The sequence below is a fragment of the Lolium rigidum genome, chromosome 3 (genome assembly GCF_022539505.1).
Source record: "Lolium rigidum isolate FL_2022 chromosome 3, APGP_CSIRO_Lrig_0.1, whole genome shotgun sequence".
Classification (NCBI taxonomy): Eukaryota; Viridiplantae; Streptophyta; class Magnoliopsida; order Poales; family Poaceae; genus Lolium; species Lolium rigidum.
Window position 1 is genome coordinate 102,902,576 of NC_061510.1, and position 16,536 is coordinate 102,919,111.

Below are 16,536 nucleotides of genomic sequence, written 5' to 3' on the forward strand. Positions count from 1 at the left end.
CCAAACTCAAAACAAACTCATTAGAGGTTTAGTGCATAATCGAAAATTCATATATTCAGAGGTGACATAATCATTCTTAACACTTCTGGACATTGCACAAAGCTACTGAAAGTTAATGGAACAAAGAAATCCATCAAACATAGCAAAACAGGCAATGCGAAATAAAAGGCAGAATCTGTCAAAACAGAACAGTCCGTAAAGATGAATTTTTCAGGGGCACTTAACTTGCTCAGATGAAAATGCTCAAATTGAATGAAAGTTGCGTACATATCTGAGGATCACGCACGTAAATTGGCAGATTTTTCTGAGTTACCTACAGACGAGGCGGCTCAATTTCGTGACAGCAAGAAATCTGTTTCTGCGCAGTAATCCAAATCTAGTATTGACTTTACTATCAAAGACTTTACTTGGCACAACAATGCAATAAAATAAAGACAAGGAGAGGTTGATACAGTAGTAACAACTTCCAAGACTAAAATATAAAACAAAAGTGCAGAAGTAAAATAATGGGTTGTCTCCCATAAGCGCTTTTCTTTAACGCCTTTCAGCTAGGCGCAGAAAGTGTGAATCAAGTAACATCAAGAGACGAAGCATCAACATCATAATTTGTTCTAATAGTAGAATCATAAGGTAACTTCATTCTCTTTCTAGGGAAGTGTTCCATACCTTTCTTAAGAGGAAATTGATATTTAATATTACCTTCCTTCATATCAATGATAGCACCAACAGTTCGAAGAAAAGGTCTTCCCAATATAATGGGACAAGATGCATTGCATTCAATATCCAAGACAACAAAATCAACGGGGACAAGGTTATTGTTAACCATAATACGAACATTATCAATGCTCCCCAAAGGTTTCTTTATAGCATTATCAGCAAGATTAACATCCAAATAACAATTTTTCAATGGTGGCAAGTCAAGCATATCATAGATTTTCTTAGGCATAACAGAAATACTTGCACCAAGATCACATAAAGCATTACAATCAAAATTATTGACCCTCATCTTAATGATGGGCTCCCAACCATCTTCTAACTTCCTAGGAATAGAGATTTCAAGTTTTAGTTTCTCTTCTCTAGCTTTTATGAGAGCATTTGTAATATGTTTTGTAAAGGCCAAATTTGTAGCACTAGCATTGAGACTTTTAGCAAGTTTTTATAAGAACTTTATAACTTCAGAGATGTGACAATCATCAAAATCTAAACCATTATGATCTACAGCAATGGAATCATTGTCCCCAACATTTTGAAAAATTTCAGTAGTTTTATCACAAACAGTTTCAGCAGTTTTAGCAGTTTCAGGCAATTTTGCACGCTTTGCACTAGGAGTAGAAACATTGCCAACACCAATTATTTTACTATTGATAGTAGGGGGTTTAGCAACATGTGAATCATTAACATTACTAGTGGTGGTAATAGTCCAAATTTTAGCTACATTATTCTCTTTAGCAAGTTTTTCGTTTTCTTCTCTTTCCCACCTAGCATGCAATTCAGCCATTAATCTAATATTTTTATTAATTCGAACTTGGATGGCATTTGCTGTAGTAACAATTTTATTATCATTATCCTTATTAGGCATAACTTTCAATTTTAAAAGATCAACATCAGAGGCAAGTCTATCAACCTTAGAAGCAAGAATATCAATTTTATCATGCTTTTCTTCAACGCATTTGTTAAAAGCGGTTTGTGTACTAATAAATTCTTTAAGCATGGCTTCAAGACCAGGGGTACATTCCTATTATTGTTGTAAGAATTCCCATAAGAATTACCATAACCATTACCATTAGCGAAGGATATGGCCTATAGTTGTTACCGAATTATTCCTATAAGCATTGTTGTTGAAATTATTACTTTTAATGAAATTCACATCAACATGTTCTTCTTGGGCAACCAATGAAGCTAAAGGAACATTATTAGGATCAACATTAGATCTACCATTCACAAGCATAGACATAATAGCATCAATCTTATCGCTCAAGGAGGAGGTTTTTTCAACAGAATTTACCTTCTTACCTTGTGGAGCTCTTTCACGTGTGCCATTCGGAGTAATTTATCATCATATCATCAAGAAGCTTTGTTGCCGCCCCCAAAGTGATGGACATAAAGGTACCTCCTGCAGCTGAATCCAATAGGTTCCGCGAAGAAAAATTCGATCTGCATAAAAGGTTTGGATGATCATCCAAGTAGTTAGTCCATGGGTAGGGCAATTCTTCACCAAAGATTTCATTCTCTCCCATGCTTGAGCAACATGTTCATTATCGAATTGCTTGAAATTCATTATGCTACTTCTCAAAGATATAATTTTAGCGGGAGGATAATATCTACCAATAAAAGCATCCTTACATTTAGTCCATGAATCAATACTATTTCTAGGCAGAGATAGCAACCAATCTTTAGCTCTTCCTTTTAAGGAGAAAGGAAACAATTTTAATTTTATAATGTCACCATCTACATCCTTATACTTTTGCATTTCTGTTATCACCAGATTTTGGCTAAATCAGGAGGTGGGCCGCGATCAAGGTGGGCTTGGAAGATTACATATGGAAGAACTATGAAGCGGCCTTGCACGGAGAATTTGGGCTAGTTAGCCCGTGTATCTTAATATAATAGATTGTGTATCGGTTTAGAAGTTAGAGTTTATCTCGTGCACGGTTTAGTGCACGTCCACATTAGAAAGTCCGCTGGACTATAAATATGTACCTAGGGTTTATGGAATAAACAACAACTCACGTTCAACCCCAAAAACAAACCAATCTCGGCGCATCGCCAACTCCTTCGTCTCGAGGGTTTCTATCAGGTAAGCGACATGCTGCCTAGATCGCATCTTGCGATCTAGGCAGCACTAAGCCACGTTGTTCATGCGTTGCTCGTCTTGAAGCGCTTTTGATGGCGAGCAACGTAGTTATCATTAGATGTGTTAGGGTTAGCATTGTTCTTCGTTTAAGCATGCTTACGTAGTGCAACCCTTGCATATCTAGCCGCCCTCACGCCTATCTCGGGTGTGGGGGCGGCACCCGCTTGATCATTATTTAGTAGATCCGATCCGTTACGATTGCTCCTTGTTCTACAAGGATTAGTTTAATATCTCGCAATAGTTAGGCCTTACAAAGGGGGAGGATCCGGTGGCACGTAGGGTGGCGTTCGCAAGTCCTAAACGGGATGTTCCTAGGATCAACTTCATGTTGGTTTTTTGGCCTTGTTTAGGATCGGCTTACGAGCACCGTGCGTGGCCGCAAGGCCCAACCTGGAGTAGGATGATCCGATTATGCGGTGAAAACCCTAAATCGTCGTAGATCTCATTAGCTTCATCTTGATCAAGCGGGACCACCAAGTATTCGTGCACCCGTACGGATCATGGGTGGATCGGCTCTTTGAGCCGATTCACGGGATAACCTGAGAGCCGATCGAGGCTCGTATTTAACGTTTACATGTATGCCCTGCGGGAAACTAAGCGAGGCATCTTCATCACCTTCCCGGCCGGGTATAGGTCAGGTGGCACGCCCTTGCACTTCGCAACGCCGCGTGTGACCGGAAGAGCATTGCGGGCCGTTGCTCGGAGGGGTCTCGGCCAGCCGCGGCTCTAGGCTCTTCCCGGCTCTACGGTGTTGACAAGGCCGCTGCCCGCCGGTGGGTTTTGGCGAGTCAACACATTCGGAACGCCCGGTGGGACAATCGTCTACATCAACCACATCGCCATCTACATCCGAGATGGCGGACGGCACGCCAGATCACATGCGACGAGATCAAAGCCATCCTCGAAGCCGCACTCTTCGGCTCTTCCCACCGAACCCACTCCCATGGCGTCAGGGGGAGGGGCTCCACGCCCGAAGGCGCACTTGATGGGAGAGATCTCTCCACCCCGTTGGAGGAGCGCACCAAGTCTCTGAAGCATGGGGATCTGCCCAAGGAGCTCAGAAGGAAACATGACGGAATCAAGGCAACCCTTGGAACCGAACTCATCGGCTCCGCTGAGAAGGCCCGGCCGCACGGTATCGAGCTTGGTAGAAACCCACGTCCGGGTCCCGGTGTCGACACGGTGGATCTCAGCCACCCCATAGATCGGCCAAAGTTTTCCTTTGGTGTCAATATGGCAGGATCCGCAAGCCGCCATGACAAAGAGGAAACAGAAGCGGCCACTCCCGTGGCACGGATGAAAAGGGAGCCGATCCGCGCGACCAACCCCGAGGTGAGGACAGGCGGTACACGGCAAGAGAGGGAATAAGAAGCATGCGGTATCAACGCCCACACTCCAAGCACCCTCTCAACAAATACGAGCAGCACCACGACCAGAGCGTCGGCGCTACGACGCGGACGATGAAAGGAATTTCCGGTCGATGCCGAGGTCGGAAGGTACCGCCAACATGGTAGAGGCAACAACGGGTACGATCGTCGCGCCGAAGGGAGGCCAAGGGGCAGAGTGACATGGATAAGCACTGGGACTGCCCGTTCTTCAAACATTGCTTGGGACTCGGGGATGAGCCGATTGCCAACAATCGAGGACTGCCCGAATGCAAACAAAGGAAGAAGGGTGCCGCTAACGTGTACGTGTTCAGCCGGCTAGGGCCTTTCCCGCATCGGAACAAGCGTGCTGAGTCCCCTCGGATGGAAGATCTCGAGGAGCTAGAGGACGGCGGTGAAGAATACAAATATCATCGGCCCGAGATGGTTCCACGATGGGCTCAGCCGTTCACGAAGCAAAGAGTCCAGCGTCGCGTGGGTTGGAAGAAGCGAAAGATTATACTGCGCACGCTAAGGAAGGCACGGCCTGATGCGGCCGCCAAAGTTCTGCGAACCACGGACGAGGAAGGTCGGCCACAAAGAAAAGAGTGGCGCCCGAACAGAAAAAAGCCGATGATGAAACATCGGCTGGCACAAATATGGTGTTTATCCTCCCTTCGGAGTTCAGTGCTCCGGGATTAGATGAGACATCCGTGGCACAACTTGACTGCGGCCCACGGCCGGTTATCTTTGAGAAGCCACGAGACAGGAGCTACAGGCATCTGAAGGCCCTGTACTTACGAGGGTATATCGATGGGAGGCCCGTAAACAGGATGCTAGTGGACACCGGAGCGGCAGTTAACATCATGCCGTACTCTATGCTACGTCGGCTGGGACGCTCAAGTTCGGATCTAATCAAGACCAACGTAACGTTGAGCGACTTCAACGGCCAAGCATCTGAGGCGCAAGGAGTTCTGAACGTGGATCTGACCGTGGGAAGAAAGACCATCCCCACGGCGTTCTTTATCGTTGATAGCACGAGCGGTTATGCTTTGTTTCTTTGGGAAGAGATTGGATCCACGCCAACTGCTGCATTCCCTCCACAATGCACCAATGCATAATACGGTGGGATGGTGATGAGGTAGAGGTCGTCCAAGCCGACGACTCGGCTGAAGTTTCAACGAGCTGGTATGAACGCATGGGAAGCGGCGAGGCCAAGAACCCCTCTCAGGCATCAAATTGGACGACTGCGAGCGCATCGATGTGACAAAGGGAAGGGTTAAGCTAGTTTTATCCACCGGCCTGACCATGTAGTTGAAGCCAAGCAACGTGCAAGTTGGCGAGGCTGATCCTTGTGATCGGCCCCAAGGGTCTATGAAGGAGCATTGCAAAACCTTCACTGAGCAAATAACGTGGAGGCCGATTCCAGTAATCGGCCGCGGACATCCTCACCCACCATTCCGCTTCGGGTTCGACATGTTATCCAACGAGCCGATACCATCAATTCTCTTGACGGAATCGGCTCGGGGGCACCCGGATAGATAAGATACGAGGATATGCAACGGAAGCATTTCATCTTCGTTGATGGGTATTGGAATATGGGGGCCGATACGCAAGTCGGCCGAAAAAATCGAGAATTTTCAAGCAATTTTCAAGCATAGCCGATGTACGGACATCGACTTAAGAGCGGGGGGCTAGTTCCCTCCAAGAGATATTGCGCCCAGAATCTGGAGGGCATCAGAAATGTAAAGACGTTCTCACCGGGAGTTGCTTCAGCCTGCCAAAGATAATGATCTGATCTGATCAGCAAGGCGCAAGGTTTGGACTGAAGAAGCTCGGGGGAGGGCGGCTCGCCCTGAAATTCCCTCACTTTAAAGAGCCGATTTTGTTGAATCGGCTGATACGGCGTTGCGAGTTGGAAACCAAGGATGATCGATGTGACCAGCTCGTTGCTATTCTCACCCGACTAAGGCCGGGGGCAGCTCACCTTGAAGGTTCTACGCTCCGGGAGCCGATCTCGTTGGAATCGGCTAAACTCGCACCACAAGTTACACGAAGAATGGTGCTTATATTGCAAGATTATCATAGCCTCGCTGGATCGGCTGTATGGACCCTTGACGGAAGGGAGGTGATCGGCTGGTGGTCCTGCGGGATAGCCCTCTTGGACAAGGTTGAGCCCGCCCCGAAATTTCAACGGTAATGATCCATTCTTGATCCTCGCTTTGGCTGAGACTCGGGGGGCAGCTCGCCCTCGAGGTCTAACCAACTCTGTCGGAATGGGCTCACTCTTCGTGACGGCTCGTTCAAGAGACAGTGATTGTCGTAGAAGGAAACTGCCGGAGCTGAGCGAGCAGAGTTCGGAGAAGATAATTTAAAGGAGACCGACATTATTTCGGGAGTTTTGCCGCTAAGTTCAACATGCCATCTTGAGAGATCTGCGGATTTGCGCGGTTAGGGCTTGGCCTTGTTTGGCAAGGAGTTTGGGTCTGGGTGGATCTATCTCGAAATCTATCGTGAGAGACCGATGCAATGCCATCGGCCTGTTGGGCATTATCCGGTTTGGCAATCGGCAGAATCAGAAGGAAAGACAATCGGCTAAATTATCATAAAGGGGATCGGCAAAATCAAGTTGGGGAATTTCTTCATTGATAAGCCGGATTTCTTACATAGAAGAGCTGATTGCTCTCAAAAGAAAGTACCAGGGGGATACATTGCCCCGTCTGCTACTGCTAGCCCTATGCTAAGACCCTATCTAGGGGCCGCTGCCGCCCTCGTCGTCGTCGTTGCCGTCGTCGCCACCTGCCGGCGCTCGCTCCCTCGCCGGCTCGTCATCGCTGCTCCGGCGGCCGCCGATAGGACCCTCGTCGTCCTCATCCTCTTCGTCGGCGTCGTCGTCCACCGCCGACGTCGGCTGGAGTTCCCGGGCCGGAGGTGGCGGCGTTTGGTCGGCGGCTCGTCGGAGGAGCTGTCTTCATCCTCCTCCTCCTCTCCCTCCTCCTTCACCTCCTCGGAGGTGGTGAAGTCCGCCCAGGAGAGGCGGTCGTCTTCGCTCTCCTCCACCGCTTCCTCGTCAGCAAGGAAGCGGAGGTCGCTCTCCCCGTCGGTTTGGGATTTGTCATCCTCGGACCAGACGTAGGAGTCATGATCTTCTTTGTCCCACTTTGTCGGGGCAAGGATGTCGTACGCCGCTTGCGTACCCCACGAGGGCGTCGACTCTCGGATGGGAGAGGACACGTGGGAAAGATCCGACGAAGAAGAAGAGGAAGAGGAAGAGGACATGGTTGCAGGGGAGGGTTTTTGGAGTGCTACTGCGGAAGGGGTGAAGAAGAGAACTGTTCGTTGCGGCTAGATAAAAGGAGGTGGGGTTTTTTTATTTCCGAGCAGTTCTCGAGGACATGATGCCAAAATTGTCAAATCGTGCAGAGAAGTTGGGAAGGCAAGTCGTCATGATGAGGCATGCTGCGACAGTTCTGTTCTGCCGTGACACGACCCCTCTGAGGAGAAAAACAGAGTGGTTTTGAAATTATCATTACCAAAACCAGGGGGGCATGTGTTATCACCAGATTTTGGCTAAATCAGGAGGTGGGCCGCGATCAAGGTGGGCTTGGAAGATTACATATGGAAGAACTATGAAGCGGCCTTGCACGGAGAATTTGGGCTAGTTAGCCCGTGTATCTTAATATAATAGATTGTGTATCGGTTTAGAAGTTAGAGTTTATCTCGTGCACGGTTTAGTGCACGTCCACATTAGAAAGTCCGCTGGACTATAAATATGTACCTAGGGTTTATGGAATAAACAACAACTCACGTTCAACCCCAAAAACAAACCAATCTCGGCGCATCGCCAACTCCTTCGTCTCGAGGGTTTCTATCAGGTAGCGACATGCGCCTAGATCGCATCTTGCGATCTAGGCAGCACAAGCCCCACGTTGTTCATGCGTTGCTCGTATCGAAGCGCTTTTGATGGCGAGCAACGTAGTTATCATTAGATGTTTTAGGGTTAGCATTGTTCTTCGTTTAAGCATGCTTACGTAGTGCAACCCTTGCATATCTAGCCGCCCTCACGCCTATCTCAGGTGTGGGGGCGGAACCCCGCTTGATCATTATTTAGTAGATCTGATCCGTTACGATTGCTCCTTGTTCTACAAGGATTAGTTTAATATCTCGCAATAGTTAGGCCTTACAAAGGGGGAGGATCCGGTGGCACGTAGGGTGGCGTTCGCAAGTCCTAAACGGGATGTTCCTAGGATCAACTTCATGTTGGTTTTTGGCCTTGTTTAGGATCGGCTTACGAGCACCGTGCGTGGCCGCAAGGCCCAACTCTGGAGTAGGATGATCCGATTATGCGGTGAAAACCCTAAATCGTCGTAGATCTCATTAGCTTCATCTTGATCAAGCGGGACCACCAAGTATTCGTGCACCCCGTACGGATCATGGGTGGATCGGCTCTTTGAGCCGATTCACGGGATAACTCGAGAGCCGATCGAGGCTCGTATTTAACGTTTACATGTATGCCCTGCAGGAAACTAAGCGAGGCATCTTCATCACCTTCCCGACCGAGGTATAGGTCGGGTGGCACGCCCTTGCACTTCGCAACGCCGCGTGTGACCAGAAGAGCATTGCGGGCCGTTGCTCGGAGGGGTCTCAGCCAGCCGCAGCTCTAGGCTCTTCCCGGCTCTACAGTGTTGACAAGGCCGCTGCCCGCCGGTGGGTTTTGGCAGTCAACAATTTCACATAGTTCAACAAAATTATTAAGATGGGCAGTAGCATCATCAGAACTAACACCAGAAAATTGCTCTCTCATAACAAGATTTAGTAAAGCAGGTTTAATTTCAAAAAATTCTGCTGTAGTAGCAGGTGGAGCAATAGGTGTGCATAAGAAATCATTATTATTTTTTGCTAGTGAAGTCACACAACTTAGTATTTTCAACAGTACCCATTTTAGCGGTAGTAAATAAAGCAAACTAACTAAAGTAAATGCAAGTAACTAATTTTTTTGTGTTTTTAATATGGAGAACAAGACAGTAAATAAAGTAAAACTAGCAACTAATTTTTTGTGTTTTTGATATAAGAGCAAACAAAGCAGTAAATAAAATAAAGTAAACCAAGACAAAAACAAAGTAAAGAGATTGGATGTGGGAGACTCCCCTTGCAGCGTGTCTTGATCTCCCCGGCAACGGCGCCAGAAAAAGTTGCTTGATAGCGTGTAAGACACACGTCCGTTGGGAACCCCAAGAGGAAGGTGTGATGCGCACAGCAGCAAGTTTTCCCTCAGTAAGAAACCAAGGTTATCGAACCAGTAGGAGTCAAGGAACACGTGAAGGTTGTTGGTCGCGGAATGTAGTGCGGCGCAACACCAGGGATTCCGGCGCCAACATGGAACCTGCACAACACAATCAAAGTACTTTGCCCCAACGTAACAGTGAGGTTGTCAATCTCACCGGCTTGCTGTAAATAAAGGATTAGATGTATAGTGTGAATGATGATGTTTGTTTGCGAAGAACAAGTAAAGAACAATTGCGATAGATTGTATTTCGGATGTAAAGAATGGACCGGGGTCCACAGTTCACTAGTGGTGTCTCTTCCATAAGATAAATAGCATGTTGGGTGAACGAATTACGGTTGGGCAATTGACAAATAAAGAAGGCATAACAATGCACATACATATATCATGATGAGTACTATGAGATTTAATCGGGGCATTACGACAAAGTACATAGACCGCTATCCGAGCATGCATCTGTGCCTAAAAAGTCCACCTTCGAGTTATCATCCGAACCCCTTCCAGTATTAAGTTGCAAACAACAGAAAATTGCATTAAGTATGGTGCGTAATGTAATCAACCCAAATATCCTTAGACAAAGCATTGATGTTTTATCCCTAGTGGCAACAGCACATGCACAACCTTAGAGGTTGCTGTCACTCCCCCAGATTCAATGGAGGCATGAACCCACTATCGAGCATAAATACTCTCTCTTGGAGTTACAAGTATCAACTTGGCCAGAGCCTCTACTAGCAACGGAGAGCATGCAAGAACATAAACAACATATATGATAGATTGATAATCAACTTGACATAGTATTCAATATTCATCGGATCCCAACAAACACAACATGTAGCATTATAAATAGATGATCTTGATCATGATAGGCAGCTCACAAGATCTAACATGATAGCACAATGAGGAGAAGACAACCATCTAGCTACATGCTATGGACCCATAGTCCAGGGGTGGACTACTCACACATCGACCCGGAGGCGATCATGGCGATGAAGAGCCCTCCGGGAGATGATTCCCTCTCCGGCAGGGTGCCGGAGGCGATCTCCTGAATCCCCCGAGATGGGATTGGCGGCGGCGGCGTCTCTGGAAGGTTTTCCGTATCGTGGCTCTCGGTACTGGGGGTTCACGACGAGGGCTTTAAGTAGGCGGAAGGGTAGGTTTAGGGGCGACACGAGGGCCCCACACGCCAGGGCCGCGCGGCCAGGACCTGGGCCGCGCCGCCCTGTTGTGTCGGCGCCTCGTCGCCCCACTTCGTTTCCCTTTCGGTCTTCTGGAAGCTTCGTGGAAAAATAAGACCCCGGGCGTTGATTTCGTCCAATTCCGAGAATATTTCCTTTGTAGGATTTCTGAAACCAAAAACAGCGAGAAAACAACAAGCGGCTCTTCGGCATCTCGTCAATAGGTTAGTGCCGGAAAATGCATAATAATGACATATAATGTGTATAAAACATGTGAGTATCATCATAAAAGTAGCATGGAACATAAAAAATTATAGATACGTTTGAGACGTATCACCCAAGCATTTGGGCGATAACCCTATTGTGAGCGAATGGAGTGAGGCCTCGCTCACAAAAAGATGGGCGTGGATCCAAGAGCAGACCACCAAGTTCAACACCGCCTACAACAAAATGAAGAAGCGTAAGGTGAGTGACCTTGGCGTTGCCGACTTGATGACCCAATCTTTGAGCCAATTGAAGATTGATAACAAGCAAAATAATTTCAAATTGGTAAATTGTTGAGCCGCGCTCAAGGATTGTCCCAAGTGGCACGACCTATATGCGTCCTATGACGCCAACGTGCCTGGCAAATCCAATGTCATCGATGTTGATGGCGAGGTCCCAAGTGCACTGCCAAAGTAGCCGAGGGGGCGGACCAACTCCAAGGCGGGGCCCAAGCGAGATGCCTCCTCGCTAGCGGTGATGGAGACGATCAAGACGCTTCTTTCCCGACAAGGAGGTGTCGGGCGAGAAGAGGGACAAGAGGAAGCGGCGGGAAAATGAAGAGACTAACAAGAACTACTACGAGTACAAACCAAGAAGCTCGAGATTGAAGTTATCAATGCTCGCGCGACCGCAAAGGAGGTATATAACAAGCAAAAGGAGTTAGAGATCACAATACTCAACGAAGAGGCCAAGATCAGGGTGACCCGCTAGACTAACGACATGGACCCTACTCACCGGACATGGCTCGAGAAGAACAAGAAGATAATTTTTAGCTCTGGATATGTGATTCGTGTGTCATGCTTTTGGAATTCTGGTGCGTCGGCATGTTGTATTTGAACTCCTTGTGTTGAAAGTTTTTTTTTTCATTTTCGCAAATTATTAGCTATTTATTTGTGGACGACAATATTAAATATATAATTCTAAAAACACATTCGGTTGGAGGACGTGGACTGTCACCTGCATCCGGACATCGACCTCTCTCTTGTCTGCAGATTGTCACATCCGGACTGGAGCAGATCGAAATGCAGTCCGTTATGCGGCCGCGCGTTAAAGTTGGCCTATGGGTATCTCCAGCGGCCCAGCTCAAATGGATCAAAAGCGTCCTTTTGCATCTACGCGGATAAAAAACCCCATCCCAGCGGCCTGACGCAAAGTGATCGCACGGTCTGCTCAGACGAGAGCGCGGATTAAATTTGCGTCGTGAATACGTCTGCGCGGACTTGTCCGTTTGGCATGCTTGTTCCATCACTCTCCTCCTTTAATGCACGGGATGCCCACCACTCTTGCCTACACAAGAGACATCTTTTTTTATCTTCTCTCTAATTAATACATGGTTGGGCTTTTGCAGTAAAAAAAATACGTTTCTGACGCTAGAAGGGGTAGACGCATATGAACATGTGACCAATTTTCGTGTCCGTACACAACGTAAATGGACAGAAATCATGTTCAAAATTCATCGAGCGGTTGGAGATGCCTAATAGCCGCAAGAACTGAACCGTCCGGTTCGGTTAAACCGACCGCCTAGACACGAAGCAATTTTGCTTTCCCTTTTAAATAATGAAGTCTATACACTCCATCCTCACTCCTCACTCATAGCCCATCTCTTCCACAGCGACTTGTCCTCTCAGCCATCCCGTACCTTTCCTCTTCTCCTCCTCACCCAAGCTCCAATCTGACCCAATGCGGCCATGAAATCTCCCCTGTAGTCGAGCTGCCGCCGTGCCGTGCTGTGCCTTAGAGCCACCGCCGACGCGTCACATCCCAAACACTCCGTGCGTCGCCGTTCCCGTCCCACTCCATCGCGACATCGCCTCCCTACAGTCTCCACCCCGCCCGCAATCTCGGATATTGTTTCTCGAGGTATGAGCGTCAAATCATCCAGTGATAACTAAGCTAAAACTAACCTGAACAGATTTTGGGCACACCATTGGCAGACTACCACCCCCGATTTAGATCCTGACGACTTCTATTTCCTTCCAAGCAGGTAGGATCTCTGGATCCGTGAGAGAAACCTTGCCGGGGCCACGGAGAATGTGATCGGAAGCAACCGCGGGCTCAACCAGAAATGGCTATACCAGGGAGCAGTACTGGCGGCGGCAGGCCGGCTAATGGCGCAGCTGCCATCAATGGCGACGCCAGATTCCACTCCCAGCAAGAGCAGGATAAGGTACATACTTACATGTTCTTGTGCACTTAAGCTTTAGGTACTTTTTTTGTGCTGCTTGCTTTAGATTTGTGTACCTGTACTTGCAATTGCTAGGCATTGCCGATCTAGATGAGCACAGCCACTGCGTACTATGTACGAACTGCACTGGCCACTTGTGGTTGCAACTTGCAACTAGGACATCTTTACCTCACCAATTATGCTTTATCAGTACCAACTGCTTGCTCCCTTCTACGCATAATAACTTAATAAGCTGAATTGACTAATCTTCTTGGTGCTAGTCCACGTTGAATTGCATGAATTTTGCACTGGTTCGGTAATTTTGCAAAGATCCCGTACCTTTTCCTGCTACATCATCACCTGGAGTATGCTGCTCTCTCACTGCTTTCACAAAGAATGCAGATATCACTGTATAACTGATAAGCTTCTTCTGTTGGTTATCTGTTTGGCGTTCGTAGCCTTTACCATACTCCAAAGAATCTCTTGCTGCGCTTTTCGTTTAGGCTGGAGGAGCGTTCTGCTCTCTCCCGCGAGCTATCTAGTCTGTATGCTGAACATATTTGCTTCGTTCTGGCGTGCCCCTCTTTTCTATCTAGATACAAAAAGTATATAACTGATGGATTTAATGCTTTCGTACTAATTGGTTGCTCCCTGCTATGCATAATATGCCGGATTGACTATTCTTGTTGTTGTTCCATGTTGAATTGGGTGCATTTGGCACTCGTTCAGTATTTTGCAAAGACCAAATACCTTGTCCTGCCACAGCATCACCTGGAGTATGTTGCCGGCTCCTTGCTTTCACAGATAGTGCAGATATAACTATGTAACTGCTAGATTCTGCTTGTGTTGGTTATCTGCTATGGCGTTCTTAGCCTGTACTGTAAATCCTAAAATCTTGGTTGCGTTTTCTTTTTGTCTTGAGGAGCGTTCTGCTCTCTCCTCCGGACTCTCTAGTCCGTATGCTGAACAAATTTGCTTTGTGCTGGTGTGTCCCTGTTCTCTAGATAAGAAAAGTACATAAGTTATGAATTTTTCCTTATATTCACATTTTATCTAGAGTTGAGCTTAGGCTCAAAGTAGCTTTTGAATTTGGAGAGGCCTGTATGACAGATTATAGGAGCACAAACTATGTGGTGCTTTTCATGATAGGATCTTTTTTCATCTGAAGATTTTTCAGATTCCTGTGGACACTCGCTGTGATGAATCATGTGTGATACCAAAATGTATCTCGCGATACTTAGTTTTGTTTATCTTTACCAATAATTAGGAGGATGGTTTATTTCCATTTTATGAGCAATCAAACTCATGCACTTGCACTAATAAAACATATTTCTCTCTTCTTAACGGCAGGGCAGATGGGCAGGCTGTTTTTCTGGCTTGTCATGCTTCGGATCGCAAAAGGGTGGAAAGCGGATTGTTCCTGCAGCACGTGTGCCTGATGGGAATGCATCTACTAACCGTGGAAATGGTCGCCAGTCTGGTGGCAATTCCAACCAGCATGCGGCTATGAATCCATCCCTTCTTGCCCCACCATCATCGCCAGCATCCTTCTCACACTCTGCACTTGCTTCGACTGCTCAGTCACCTAATTGCTTCCTGTCAATATCCGCAAACTCTCCTGGTCCAACATCTAATATGTTCGCTGTTGGACCATATGCCAATGAACCTCAACTTGTCTCACCACCAACAGCCTTTTCAACTTACACAACTGAGCCTTCCACAGCGCCACTGACCCCTCCCCCTGAATTAGCTCATGCAACCACTCCATCATCTCCAGATGTTCCATATGCTAGGTTTCTGTCATCTTCTATGGGTCTTAAAGCTGCTGGCAAGGAGCAAAACATGCATTACTTATCAACGACATACTCTGGTGGTTCAGGATTCCAGGGATCTTATCCACTTTACCCAGGGAGCCCTTCTAGCAGTCTCATATCACCTGCCTCGGTAACTCCAAGAACCGGTCTTTCCTCACCTATCCCTGAGCAAGATGTTCCCACTGCACATTGGAAGACATCTAGGTCCGCCTGTGACACACCGTATTCAATTGCATCTCCCATTCCTGAGCAAGAGGTGCCTACGGCACAGTGGAAGACTTCTAGATCTGCTTGTGACACACCGTATTCCAGGACATCGCCATCCAACATGTTTGGGCTTGATTCAGCTGCCTCCAGAAACTATCTGCTAGATAGTAATTTTTTCCGTCCAGCTGCATCTGCTCAGTTCTACCTGGATCAGGCTCAGCAGTCATTTCCTTACAATGGTGGGAGGCTTAGTGTTTCAAGGGACAAGCAAGATTGTGATGAGGTTGAAGCTTACCGAGCATCTTTTGGATTCAGTGCAGACGAGATCGCCACAACTCAACATTATGTAGAAATACCAGATGCTGTTGATGATGGATTCAGCATATCTCCGTTTGGAAACAGTGCCACTGCTACTGAGGTGTGCCCATTTAATGGTCTTCCTAATCAGGTTCAGAGCATGGATAAGATGGACAAGTCAGTGTTCAACGTAAAGCAGATCACAAGTCCAAAGAAGTCAGCAGACCAGCTCTCCAGCGGCACAACACATAAAGTAATGCACGTGGATATGTTCAAAGGTAAACGTCCAGACTTTTCAGCCTAACCTGTATGTTACGTCTTGGTATTACTAGAATATGTAACAAGGTTTTGATTTTCTTCGCAAACTTCTGCGCAAAATAGGTATTCAGCAACTTGAATATAGTAGCACTTTGTAACCTGAACTGAAATGTCTATTGTCCACATACAGCTATACCAAGATTTTTATTTGCAATAATTCCTTATAGATGTTGTCTTGTGCTATTTCCTTTTGTCTCAGGAACAAAAGGGGGCCATCTGTCCGACGATGACGCGAGCCTGAAAGATCGCCATCCTTTCAGCAAGGCGAGGGATGAAATATCTCTAAAACCCATAGAGGTGAGGAAGAAATCTCCGCCTGGCGAGGCATGCTCAGATGCAGAAGTCGAGTACAGAAGGGCGAGGAGTTTGAGAGAGGCCAACAGTGCTCTGTCATGGCGCAGTACACTGTCGAGGCAGCTACAGTAATGGTGCGCTAGCATGCAGGACAAGTTTCAGAGTTTCCTTAGCCTAGTGTGCATCCGTTCGAGCTGTTAGAAGTAATCTGTAGTAGTCGAAGAGTAGCCTGTATTACAGTACGTTATATCTGGGGATTCTTGCTGCCAGATTGTGCTTCTGGATATGTGATGACAACCAGCTTTGTATTCTGTTTAAAATTACCGTGTTCCTCTTTTGTACTAGACACTCTAATCGTTAGCCGGTGATATGAAGTGAAAGGATGCTGCAGCATATGTTGCTCCCAGCCTGCTTGAATTCTATGATTTTGATGCGAGAAGTGATCCCCAGTTTGCTGCAGCTGGGACTGAATATGATGGTTGGGCAATGCAGGATTCTCCA

General features: G+C 47.1%; 1 protein-coding gene across 1 annotated transcript; it reads left to right on the top strand.

Annotated features, from left to right (window-relative positions):
• Positions 1-12,595: 12,595 nt before the first annotated feature.
• On the top strand, positions 12,596-16,376 carry LOC124702075 (uncharacterized protein At1g76660-like). The gene is made up of 4 exons (XM_047234175.1): positions 12,596-12,801; positions 12,926-13,108; positions 14,456-15,701; positions 15,941-16,376. Exons 2-4 carry the CDS (start codon positions 13,007-13,009, stop codon positions 16,165-16,167), a joined length of 1,575 nt encoding a protein of 524 aa, XP_047090131.1. The 5' UTR covers positions 12,596-12,801; positions 12,926-13,006; the 3' UTR covers positions 16,168-16,376.
• Positions 16,377-16,536: the final 160 nt, after the last annotated feature.

Coding starts and splice junctions, on each gene's coding strand:
- LOC124702075 (XM_047234175.1), top strand. CDS start 13,007: ATGGCTATACCAGGGAGCAGTACTGGCGGCGGCAGGCCGGCTAATGGC. Junction 13,109..14,455: donor CCCAGCAAGAGCAGGATAAG/GTACATACTTAC, acceptor TCTTAACGGCAG/GGCAGATGGGCAGGCTGTTT. Junction 15,702..15,940: donor GCACGTGGATATGTTCAAAG/GTAAACGTCCAG, acceptor CTTTTGTCTCAG/GAACAAAAGGGGGCCATCTG.